The sequence below is a fragment of the Apis dorsata genome, unplaced genomic scaffold (genome assembly GCF_000469605.1).
Source record: "Apis dorsata unplaced genomic scaffold, Apis dorsata 1.3 scaffold_797, whole genome shotgun sequence".
NCBI classification, from domain to species: Eukaryota; Metazoa; Arthropoda; class Insecta; order Hymenoptera; family Apidae; genus Apis; species Apis dorsata.
In genome coordinates this window covers 162,680-176,231 of record NW_006263938.1, presented here as the reverse complement: position 1 = coordinate 176,231, position 13,552 = coordinate 162,680, and the positions used below count along the sequence as shown (strand labels likewise).

At 27.3% G+C, this 13,552-nt stretch overlaps 3 protein-coding genes across 3 annotated transcripts in view; 2 read left to right on the top strand and 1 right to left on the bottom strand.

Moving 5' to 3' along the window:
- LOC102675145 (calcitonin gene-related peptide type 1 receptor-like) overlaps positions 1-13,552 on the bottom strand; it is a 103,295-nt gene that overhangs the window by 46,196 nt on the left and 43,547 nt on the right. The window lies entirely within an intron of this gene.
- Positions 257-3,566, top strand: LOC116186509 (UDP-glucuronosyltransferase 1-6-like). Its single transcript, XM_031513928.1, has 5 exons — positions 257-655; positions 1,246-1,668; positions 1,830-2,061; positions 2,342-2,567; positions 3,174-3,566. Exons 1-5 carry the CDS (start codon positions 257-259, stop codon positions 3,451-3,453), a joined length of 1,560 nt encoding a protein of 519 aa, XP_031369788.1. The 3' UTR covers positions 3,454-3,566.
- LOC102675836 (UDP-glucuronosyltransferase 2B1-like) lies at positions 9,146-13,464 on the top strand. The gene is made up of 5 exons (XM_006622999.2): positions 9,146-9,645; positions 10,640-11,056; positions 11,665-11,896; positions 12,141-12,369; positions 13,056-13,464. The coding sequence occupies exons 1-5, from the start codon at positions 9,247-9,249 to the stop codon at positions 13,354-13,356; spliced, it is 1,578 nt and encodes a 525-aa protein (XP_006623062.1). The 5' UTR covers positions 9,146-9,246; the 3' UTR covers positions 13,357-13,464.

Below are 13,552 nucleotides of genomic sequence, written 5' to 3'. Positions count from 1 at the left end.
AAAACTTGTGAATTTCTGTGACAAAAAAAAAAAAAAAAAAAACAATATATACAGTGATATATAACTCGAAATTCAAACAGACGTGTGCCATTCTCATAGCATATTTGAAACTCTCATCGTCGATTTGAAATTGAAATTTAATATAAATAAATAAATAAATGAAATAATTTATTTCGTCGTTGTGTTACGTTTTAATCTTTCATCAATAATAATAATAATAATAATTTTAAAATAAAATCAATTGTTCCAAGTGACTATGAAACTATCAATAGTATTTTTTTGCGCGATACTATCGGTATGTTACGGATACCGAATATTAGGAGTGTTTCCTTTCAACGGAAAGAGCCATTTCATGATGTTCGAACGACTGATGAAGATTCTGGCCAATAAGGGCCATCAAGTTGACGTGATCTCCACGTTCCCCTTGAAGAAACCGTATCCGAATTATACAGATCTTATTGTGCTTCCCGTATCTTCGTCATGGATAAACAATTTAACTTTTCACGAGATACAAAATTCGTTCATTGTATCAGCTCCTTTCATCGTGGGACAAATGGCAGGAAATATGATTTGCGAATTTTTGAAATATCCGAAGATACAGGAATTAATACACGATCCGCCTAAAAACCCGCCTTACGACGCGATCATCTTGGAGGTATGAATTCTAAGATTACACAAGAGAGAAAAAAGAAAAATACAATGAATTGATTATTTGTGATTGTTGCTAAAATAGAAGAATATATCTTTGTAACAATCAGAAAAAATAATTGATCCAAATACAGTATTCATTATTTTTGAAATAACAAAGAGTATTAACACATTCGTGAGATATTCGAAGAATATCGATTCTAGAAATTAAAATTGATTCAAAAGTGACGAGAAAATTTGTTTATTATATAAATTATAAACAATTGTGTTCATATCACGATCTCATTTCAACTAACAACTAACAAAATTAATAGTAACTCATCCATATTTTTGTGCATAGCAACTTTTGATTTGTCTTCTAGAATCAAAATAAAAAAATATATTTTCCACGAATAATCTCAAGATGAGATTCGTTGAAAAGAAATGTTCCATAATTTTATACAATTTTATCATAAATTGTACAATTCCTTTTTTTTCTTTTTTTCTTATTTATTACTATCTACTATTTTCATTTTCTCTTCCATCTTTCTTTAGAAACAGAATCGTAGAAAAATTTAGAGATGAAAAATGAAATCTCAGAAATCGTTCTCGTTTCAGATATTCGGTGCACACTGTTTCGGTATAATAGCCGACGTTCTGAAAGTACCGATGATAGGAGTGAGCAGCTCTGTGCTCTACCCTTGGTCCTACGATTACATCGGATGTCCTCACAATCTTGCATACGTGCCGCACAATTTACTTTCCTACTCCCAGAATATGAATTTCTGGCAGAGGATGTACAATTTTTTGGACAATCTTTACTCGATGTGGTTGTTCAATCATGTGACGGTTAAGCAGACGGAGATTATGAGGAAATACGTTAAACCCGATGCGCGAGATATCAGAGATTTGGAGAAGAATATGTCGATAATCTTAGTGAATTCGCATATATCGACAAATGGTATTAAAAACTTGAATCCGGCACTCATAGAAGTCGGAGGATTGCACGTACACGATGACGAAACAGTATTATTACCACCTGTAAGTATTTTTTTCTTCTATCCATTCATTTTCCCGTGAGAAGAAAACGCTTTGTCTATTATATTGTAAAAAGATTTCTTACAAATTTAGATAATTTAAACTATTTTTCTTAAATAAAATAATAGATGGTATGAGAAAATGTTCAAAAAAATTGATTGTAGAGTCTGGAAAAATGGATGAACGAGAGCGAACACGGATTTATCTATTTCTCGTTCGGTTCGATGGTGATGATCGAATCGTTCCCGATCGAAACCCTTCGAATCTTTTACGATTCTATGAGGAAAATAGCACCTGTTCGCGTGTTGATGAAAATAGCAAAATCGGACAAACTTCCGCCTGGTTTGCCGGAAAACGTCTACATTTTACCGTGGATACCGCAAGTCAAAGTTCTCAGTAAGTTTATTATCTAATAAATAAATTGTGCAAATTGATTGATTGCAACAGAAGAAATAAAATTTTAAAACTTGGATCCATTTCGAAATACTTCAAATACCGAATTTTTACTTTCTATTAAGTCAAATTAAAGATCGCGTTTTCTTGTCCAAAATTATTTTTACTTAAAGTTGATATTTTGAGTAATGGGTTATAATGGATTTTGAAAAATAAATATTCATAGAAAATTTTTATTCCATTAATTTCTAGCAATAAAATGAAATGGATTGTATTTTTGTAGAGCATCCGAATATAAAAGCATTCATCACGCATGGAGGTCTTATGGGAAGCCAAGAAGCTATTCATTATGGAGTTCCAATGATCGGTATACCTTTGTTTGCTGATCAGTTTATAAATATCGATAACTACGTTCGATTGAACATTGCAATAAAATTAAAAATTGTTAGTCTAACTCAAGAAGAAATGGATCACGCCTTGAATGAAATTTTAAATAATCCTAAATACAAGTACGTATGTTTTTTCATTTTTTTAAGTTATTTTCGATCGAACTTTATTAACTGATTTCCACCATATATCATTCGATGTAATTATTCGTTTCATAATTTTTGAGGATATTTCACCTTTTTTCACTTTTTTATATTTATAGAAGCCTTTACTAAAAAGAATGTTTTCGCTTAATGTTAACGAAATTATATCCTCGCTCATCCTTACGTCATTGAATTTCATTTAAAGAATATTTCAAAACTTTTTTAAATATTTATCTCATTTATTTTTTCGCAATATACAAATTAAAAAAATTGCAATTAAAATATATTTTATTATATGTTTGGTCCACGATGAATTGAAATATATTTGATAAATAAAAATCTTAAATTATCATAAACGACAAATTTTATCAATCACATAAAAAAAATCATAAAAAGATTCATAAGGATTAACTATGGAATAATATCTTGATATAATATTTTGAATGAATAATATTTTGATTATATCGTATTATTTTATTCTTTGACACAAAAAATAAGTTATTGTGCAACATGAAAAATTTCGCTGAGTTCATTATTATCATGAATTGTGAAATATTATTATCTTAACGCATGTTTGCCTTTCAGAAAAGCGATAAAGGAACTTTCGAAGAAGTTTTTAGATCGACCGATGAATTCTGCGGATACTGCAATTTATTGGATCGAATATATTATCAAATATGGATCAACTGCGCTCAGATCACCTGCGATGGATCTAACGTGGTGGCAGTTGGAACTATTAGACGTTTGCGGATTCCTCTTGATAGTGGCGTTAATAGTACTTTATCTTCTAACGATAGGATTACAATTCATATATCGTTTAATAAATTCGAGTTTCATTGTGCCACAAAAGAAAAAAATATCTTAAGATTCTTAGAATTATTAAATTATTGAAATTCTTTGTTTCTGTTTTAAATTTATAATTTTAATTATTCATCTTATGACTCTTCTTGTCCTTTCGAAAGGTTTTTAAATTTAACTAGATGATTATTTTATTATTAAGAATTATTAAAATTAGAAATTGAATAGTGGCATAATGGTTAAAATAATTTTTAATTTCGTGACATGCGATTGTGTTAAAAAATCGTGGAAAATAATAGAATATTTTGACAATAAGTTGATAGCTTTAACATAATAGTTTTAAGATTACGTATTAGATACATTTTTTAATTATTAATGCTTAGAATAAATAAAAATCAATAAAACAAATTATCTAATATCTTATATAATGTATTGTAATCTCTTTTGAATTATTTTCTGAAAAATTAAAATATATTCCATAATTTAATAGAATAATATTTGGAGAATATTTATTCGTAATAATTTAAAATTTTTTTCACATTTAATTGACTAAATATACGATTGATTTTTGTCTCTGACATCATGTCAAACATGTTTTGACTTTTCACGATTTTATGGAAGAGCATGAAAAATCAACGGCAACGATTTAACTTTGAAAATATATATTTTATAATACGCGTTGCTATTCACTATACTTCCATCCATTAAAATTTACGACTTGTATACCATAAACCAATAAAAATGTTAAAGCACATAATAAAATATCAAAGTATATGTATTTTATTATTTGAAAATTTTCATTGAATTTCTCAAGCATCTGAAAAGATTATTCTTCATTGAAATTAAAATTAGAATTTTCCAATTATCGTCGTGTATATATAACAATTAATTGAGTATTATATATATTTGAATTATTAGTTATTCGAATATATTAATATTGAATATTATAAATTATTTATTACTATTAATTTTATAAATTTTATTGCATTTACAACACTACATGTTCATTCATAAGTTATTATTTTTAATCATATCATAACTTATTTTATCTAAAACTTATTTTCGATTGATAATAAATTTCTGTTATCAATAATACAAATATGAGTTGTATTTATGATGTCTTTGTGTATTTGTAACAATTACTGGAGAAATATCATATAATAATTTTTATTAAATATCAATTGATTTAGCTAAGATATTTTAAAAGGGATAAAATATATATTCAGCATTATTAGATATATTATAATTATTGATAAGAAAAAAATAAAAGATGTTATATATTTTATTGATGCTGAAAAAAAAAATAATAAAATAAAAAGACAAAGGCATGAATATACAATTCGATAAGTTATAGAAACATAAAATATAAGAAGATAATCAACGATTTTCACCAATGATTTTAGAATTAATTTAAAATCATATTTCAAATTTTTTAAATTTCTGTATTATCAATATTCACTTGGGAGTTTAATATTAATTTAAAGTTTAAGAGTAATATATTATGTTTTCTTATTTCTTTCTTCTTATATATTTAACATTCTGAATTCTATTTGTGAAAGAAGGAATCTTTATCTTTCGTTTATCTTAACTAAGTTAACTAAGTTAACATATGCCAATTATGTTCTAGCAAATAAGACTTATTTAAATAAGACTATTATAGATTCTGAAAATCTGCAGTATGAATTATCGAAGAAATTCACACATTGCAAATCCATTATTCCAGCGAGATCCATTTCATCTAAATCGATTATATCTTACCGATATTTTCCAGTGATATCTACGAATAACAATGGATATCAGGGAAAAAGATAAATCATTATAAATTGTTTGATAAACAATTACGTTACAAAATTAATTAAAAATGTATGCTCCATTTTATATATATATATGTATATGTTTATTTAACTGCTATTTATTACCGAATGATAATCATAAATAATTCGATTAATTCAGATAAATGTGATTTGCGAATTGATACGAATTACACTTGAATTTTTCATTTATCTTATCCACGATAAAAATTCATCAATCTTATTCATCAAACATGGATTCGATCAATATAGAAAAAGTAATATTTAATAAATACAAGAAATTCTATCGTAATTAGTACATTTTTATTTATACTTTCGTGTTTCGAATAATAATATTAATTAAACATAAACTAAAATTAAATGATGTAATTAAAATATAATCCAAATTATTCTAATCATGATCCAATTAATTATAAATTAATTTCTTTTCCTGTTCACTCGAATAATCCATTGCACAAAAAACCAATAATTAACTACTACGTTAAAAACATACATTACCTACGTTACAAACAAATTAAAATTCCAATTGAATTAAATAAAATAATTCAACATATCCAATTTCATCAATGTAACATAATTCCAAATTTTAATTATCTTTCAACACAGATCCATAATCCAATCATTCGATTTATCAAATTAAGCAATAATTCCTTCTAATTTCATATCGGATATTGAATCTAAACTATCTCTCTTGTTCCAAGGAGAATAATATTCGGGTCAACACTTCTCTACTCTCCTTTCTTCTTCTTTCTCTTCGTTCAGTTTCTCTCCGCAAAAAAGCGAGACCTGTTCGTGAGTCAAATAACATAGAAGACAACGTTAGGAGAATATCCGTTAAAGTCAGTTGCCGCCATAAATTCCAAACCGTGAAACCGCAAATCACGTTTAGATTGAGGCTAACACGATCAACCCGCGAATCGCGTTTTCCGAAGACCTGGATCCATCGATCGGATCGATGGATGCCTCGGATATATGGATCGCGGGAAAAAGTCACTGATTTGTGACGCTATTTTTCCAGAAAAATTCCTGGCCGATCGAGCAGAAACATCGACACCGTTTCGTGTATGGAATTGGGGAAAAAACAAAGGAGAGATTTCGAGACGTTCGAAAATCGGAGGATGAAGTGGAAAGATAAGGAAATCTTCAGAATGAATGGATTTAAGAAAATTGAACTCGATTCCTTGTTTTTACGATTTTGATCGAAATATTGTAATGATGAGTGGATAATGGAATTTAATTTTTGATTGCAATCGAATGATTTTTAAAATTCTATTTTTTTTTTTTTTTATGTCAATTTGCAATTTTGTTAATTCCATCAATGGAGAAATCTTTGAATCAGAAATGAATGAATGGTTCCTTTGAATGGAAGTGGAAAGTTGCTAAATTTATTTATTTATTTATTTTTTTGATTAATTAAAATTTTTCTCTTCTGTGGGTAAATTGAATGGATTACATGAAATAATATTTATCTTGTATAAAAATGCTTACTAAGTACAAATTAATTTCTCATGATGAAGACACTTGAAGAATTCAAATAAAAAATTAATGATTTCTTATCATTATTGCACAATTTATCGGAATTTAATATTTATAAATTTGTGGAGTCATGATCTCTTAAATCAAATTCAAAAGAAAAAATATAAAAGAATCGATGTTTCATATGACGTATTTTCTGATAAATTCAGAAATTTTTTTTAAAATTTTAAAATTACAAGATAGAAGCATTTAATGTACAAACATTGTTTCATTTTAGAAATACTAATTAAATAAGAACTAAATGAGAATTAAATAAAAATAAATAAAATAGAGAAAAAATGAAGATAGAACAAAGAAGAAAAAGGAGAAAAAATATATAATGATCTTTCTGAAATTAAAATATAAAAGATTAAGGAAAGACTAAAGATTAGAGATTGGCTAAAGTAATAAAGAAAGGATGTGATGACATATTAACCTATAAATTCAAGATACAGACTTTTAAAGTTTGATACGAGAGAAACCGGTTTATGTGAGTCTCGAATTTCTTCTGTTTTTGAAGATTCTTACATAAAACTATTCCCTTTCTTTTGCCACATCCACATTTCTTCTTGCCAAATTTAAAAAAACATCACAATATATATTTATCATTATTTTAAAAATAATTCTATTTCATCATAAAATTTAATCTTCATTCTTGATGAATTCAAAATATGAGTTCAAAAATTCATATCTTTCTCGAATTTTTATACTTTAACTAATTATTTTTTTTATGTTTAAATTTATTTAATTCACGCTTTTGCATTATTAAAAATCTTTCGTTTTTTTTTTTTCATTTATTACATTATCTCTGTTTTTTGAACATTTTCGATATATGTATAATAATCAAAGTACACGATGATCACTATGATATCTATACAAATACATAAATCTTAAAAGATTGATTTGTATGTGTTCTACGATCTATAACATATAATATTTATTATCGCAATGTTGTTATTATTATTATCATCGCAATATTTAAAATCGATAATAGAATTAATATCGTACTAGCTCAATCTTAATAATAATAATAACAAGATACATAATTTTGAATCTCTATATAGAACACATCTATATTATCGTGTCATTTTACAAATAGATTTCATGGTCACGAACGTATAACACGTGATCCAACCCATTAGTCTGTCTCTGGCTTTCGAGAGCACAGGCAAGAAAGAGTTCAACTCCGACTTTAATTCAATGTAATTTGTTTCAAAAACAAACGTGATCGAATATAAGTGTTATCGTATGTATTCTCTGATATTGGATATTCATTTCGAGAAAGATTCGTGTATTCGTGAAAGTTTTATTTTGTTGTGAGTGATTAAAGAAAGAAGTGATTCTAATTTTAATTAAAACAGGAAATTTTTTTATTATATTGCCCATTGTATTGTCAATTCGAGACAGAATTTTTAATCTCAGTATTATTCATGTTTTAAATCTTTTTTAAAAAGTTTTTAAAAACGATCTTAACATAAATAAGATTATATAGTTTATATATAGTTACGATTATATAATAATTTTTTTTGCAATAAACGTACTAAAAAACGTGTAATATTCATTCATAAATGAAGAAATTGAAAAAAATCGATCACAAAAATTAATTCATTATTAAGAGTTTTTAATAAATCAATCAATTAATAAATAATCAAAGAATCGTTTTCTTTAAAATTTTATATAAATTTCCAATAATAAATTAAAAAAAAAATGTTAATAAAGTTTTGTGATAAAATCTATGTTATTCATAACAATGATCATTGTACATCAAATTAACGAGATATTACATCACGAATATTTAAAGATATTAATGCGATGCTAAAATGTATGTAAACTTCAATTTTAATTTGTCGTGACATTCTCGACAAATATTTTTTTCGTTCTATTCATTTCCTTTTGTTATCTTTAAAAATATATTATTATTAAGAATTTTATCAGCAATCACCTCTTGAAAAATAAATTAATTTTTATTATCGAAACAACAAACAATTGAAGAATCCGTATCCACATGAAATGTAATTTTATGAAATCGCCAATCATCATCAGTTATTATCTCATCTCGTGCAAACGTGAGAAAAAAAATTCGAAGAATTCTATAACAAGTATATCCTCTTTTTCCATTCAACGAAGAATGAAACGTCACGTTACCCCACCTTGGCGCTTCAACTCCCATCTTGGCGTTCAACACGCACAATTAACAAGTGATAGCAATGACATCTCGAATTTCGAAGCATCAACTCTCATTCAGCATCGAATCAATCATGGATCAACAAGTGATCTGATAACAAATTTTCCAAATAAATCAATGTTCAATCTTTGAACGATTCTAAGTGAATTCATATATAAATATAAATATACATAAATTTAATTGTATTAAATTAAAATTTATATTAGATTCTCGTGGTTCAGAATTATCAGAGGTGATTGAAGAAGAAGAAGAAGAAGAAGAAGAAGAATTATTCGATTCTCGTAGCTCAGAATCATAGGAGTTGATTTAAAGAAGAGAAGGAGGAATAAAGGAGGAAAGAAGCGTCACAATGAGATTGCTATTATCCATTTGTCTGGCGATATTAGCGTGTAGTTGGTGCGATGGCTTGCGAATTCTTGGCCTATTTCCAATAACCGGAAAGAGCCACTGGATAATGGAGGAACGGTTGATGATAAAATTGGTGGAACGAGGCCATCACGTGGACATTTACACCCACTTCCCCACAAAAAATCCGCCCAAGAATTACAATCAATATTCATTGAAGGGATCGTTAGAAATCGCGGTGAATAATGTTACAGCGGATAATGTAACAAATTTTGGTAACGTGAATTTGGCGATGATGACCTATATGGCGGGTGATCAATTGTGCGATCTAATGAAACATCCTTACATTCAAAAGCTGATAAAAAATCCTCCTAAGGAACCATACGATCTTATCGCGACAGAGGTAAGGATTGTATAATCTTTTATCTTATATCTCTGTCAAATAATTTATTTTGTAAATGAATTTTCTTCATCTTTTTCAAATATTAAAAAGTATTTTACACAAATGTTTGCCACCGAAACAATGGATTTCTCTTATTCAAAATCATAATTATCGTCTCAAAAATATGAAAGCAAATATGAAATATGATTAGCAGGAGATTCTTGAGATTCTAATTCCAAACAATATTTTCTTTTTGCAAAAATTTTTGTTCACGAGTTATTAAAAACCTTGTCTAATGTTTAAAAAAAAATTTGTATTCTTTTTTTATTTTAATTTAATTTCTAATTTAATTATAAATTTAATTATAAATTTTCACTATCAAATGATATATTATTGGAATAATTTAACTACATATACGTGTAATTATCTACATAATATAGAAAATGTTTAATCTTATTCATATCTTTCTTATGAATCATCGATGTTTTAATTAACATAATTAGAAAGAATAAAATGCAACAGTGGAATGCATTGTGAAACTTCAATATTGACAATATTGTTTATATTATTAATAACAATTCATTGTACTTTTATATTTCTAATTATTATACATGAATAATTATTATTTAACTTTTTCTTCTTATGAAATTGAAAATTGAATTATTCCTTTTTTTTTTAAAAATTCATTTTTGCGATTGAAGAAATAATTGAGAGCAAAATTCTTAATTTAAAAAATGTAAAACGTTTTTTCTTATAATTGCAATATATGATTATAAGTATATAATACAAAATTGGAAACTTGTTTATATTTATATTATTTCTAAAAAAAAAAAATGCAGCACCCAATCAAATAACTCGAAAATTAAACACAGAAAATTTCTTTTATCTTGGAAAGTTTCCAATTATCAATCCATTCTTAATCTAATTAATCAATCATTGACCAATAAAGAAATCTCCATTAATAAAAGATTAATCCTTCCAAATAATTTCATATATATTCTTCTTTTTCTTTCAGTTGTTCATGTCACCATGCTATTTGGCATTCGGTACTTATCTAAAAACACCTGTGGTCGGTATGATCACTTCCAGTTTCATAGATTGGATAAGCCACAAAGTGGGAAATCCGATAAATTTAGCCATCACGCCCGGTATATTCACTTCATTCACAGAACGGATGAGTTTCTGGGAAAGATTGCAGAATACTTTCATAACCAACATGATCATGCTGCAGACTGACTACTATGTAAACAAGCAAAAAGCTTACGTGAAACAATATCTTGATTTAGACGCGGAGATACCTGAACTGTACAAAAATCTCGCTCTCATCCTTGTCAACTCTCATCACAGTATAACAGGTGTCACTACCAGAAGTACCGGTGTCATCGAGGTTGGAGGATTACATCTCAAAGAAAACGGAGATCCTTTGACACCGGTGATTATCTTCACTTAAATATTTTTAATATTTCCATTTTGTTGTTTGTTCAACGAAGAAGGGAAAAAAGAGGAATAGAAGATTTTTTGAGTAATCGAATGAATGCAAGAAAAGTAATAATGAGCCATTAAGAAAATTATATATAGAAGAATTTTAAATAACTTAAAATTTGTAAAAATGTGTGAAGAATTTGATTTGACGAAAGAACTGTATTTGAAGAAAATCGTATTTGTTCTGAAAAATATTGTGAAAAATTTTAAAAAAATTTTAAAAGATACGTAATTATAATATTAGGCTATAATTTTGTATAAAGTGTAATTTGAAGTTTTTATCGGAAACTTAGAGGAAGAATAGGGTACAACGATAAAGTAGCTTAGCTTGTCGAAAAAATAATAATCTTGAAGCGCTATTAAGATGATCGACTGAGATTATGATGCAACGTGCAATTACCGTAATGCATTCGAAGTTGCAGAAAAGCTTAGTGTCCTCTAAACACGCGACTATATATAATCGCTTCGTCGTAATATTTTCTTCCTATCCGGGAAGCGAAGAAAAATTCTTCACATTGATTTATATTCTAAGAAAAATAATTCTTATTGTGCCAATAGGAATTAAAAAAATGGTTGGACGAAAGTACTCACGGTTGCGTGTATTTCACGTTCGGCTCGATGGTGAGAATCGAGACATTCCCTAAATCCCTCGTGGAAACATTCTACAAAGTTTTCAAGAGGATCGCGCCTGTTCGAGTAATGATGAAAGTCGCGAAAAAAGAGGATCTACTTCCTGGATTGCCAAATAACGTGATGATACAACCCTGGTATCCTCAAGTATCCGTTCTCAGTACGTAATTAAATAATTTTCTCAATCAGTCAACAATGAATCTGATAAATTCCTTTGAAAAGTCTTTCAAAAAAGCATCCATTAAATATCATTAAATATGTTTTTTTTTGTTGAAAAGAGTTTAAATATCACACATCATTAAATTGTAATTATTAATTTGCATAATTCGAAAATGGAAGAATAGATTCTACGGGTCCATTTTTTTTTTTTTTTTTTCTAATTTTAATTCTCTTTTAAATTTCAGAACACCAAAATCTCAAAGCGTTCATCACGCATGGAGGACTGATGGGGACGCAGGAAGCGATCTACTTCGGAATCCCATTGGTTGGAATCCCACTTTTCGGTGATCAAAACTTGAATCTTCAAAACATGGCTAGGAAAAATGTAGCTGTGAATCTTGGCTCGTTCCATAATATCACAGAAGAGAACCTGTACCATGCACTTAAAAATGTTCTGTACGATGAAAAATACAAGTACGTATATTTCTCTGAAATTTCTCTAAAAATTGTATTTTTTTGAATTTATAATATTCAAGGAAATTGAGAAATAATTGTTCATAAATGTAAAAGAAAAACATCTAATTTTCTTACTCATGACATTAATTAAGAATTCAAAGATGTTTGAACTTTATATTTTCTATTATAAGAAATGGTTAAAGACATTTATTTCAATTTCAACTTCTTATTTTTCTACTTTCCTCTTTATAGTACACACTTTTCTATTTTGCATAATATGTACTTTGCAGATGCCATTTTCATTTAGTTCTCTTGTATTTTCGTCCTCTATTTTCTTGCTTTTCCTTTTTTATTATTATTTTATCGTTCTTTAATACAATTATCTCTGGCTGTGTTTTGTCATACTGCAATGCTTAATTAATTTTTTAATTTTAAGCTTCATTCATTCGTAATTATTCAGAATTGAAAATAAAAGAATGAATTTTGAATATTGAGAACCTTTACTTTATGTAATCAGATTTGTCAATCTTAGATCTTATCGTTAAGATTTTTCGAAGCTGATATCTGTTTATCTTATCTTCTAAATAAAAATAAAAAAAAACAACAAACAAACATTTAAAATTATCTTTCTATTTCGATTTTTTAATTCCACGTTAACAAAAATTCCACGTCTTTCGTTAATATTTTATTGATTAAATTTCCAGATCGAATATGCAGAAATTGTCGGAATTATTCAAGGATAGACCCATGACCGCTCTTGACACCGCTATTTATTGGATAGAATATGTGGCGAGACATGGATACATTCTGCAATCATCGGCCATAGACCTCAACATGTTTCAACAGAGTCTTTTAGACGTTTATGGATTCATGGTTCTGAGTGTGGTAATAGTTTTCTCTCTCGTCATTTTCTTGATACGAAAAGCGAAAAACTTTGTATTCGGACATAAATCTTGTCCTTTCAAAAAAAATCAATCCAAAGAAGAGTCGAAGAAGATGAAGTGAATCCTTTTAAATGTATATCTAAGAATGTACATTGTGTGTGAATGTGTATCGTTTTACATGTTATTCACTTTTATACGCTTATCTACATAAATATATTTATTTATGTAAATAGTAATTAGTAAAATATTCAAATATTTTATAAATATATATTAATTTCAATTAACTTTCTCTTGTGTTTTTAACTTTCTGATGATGA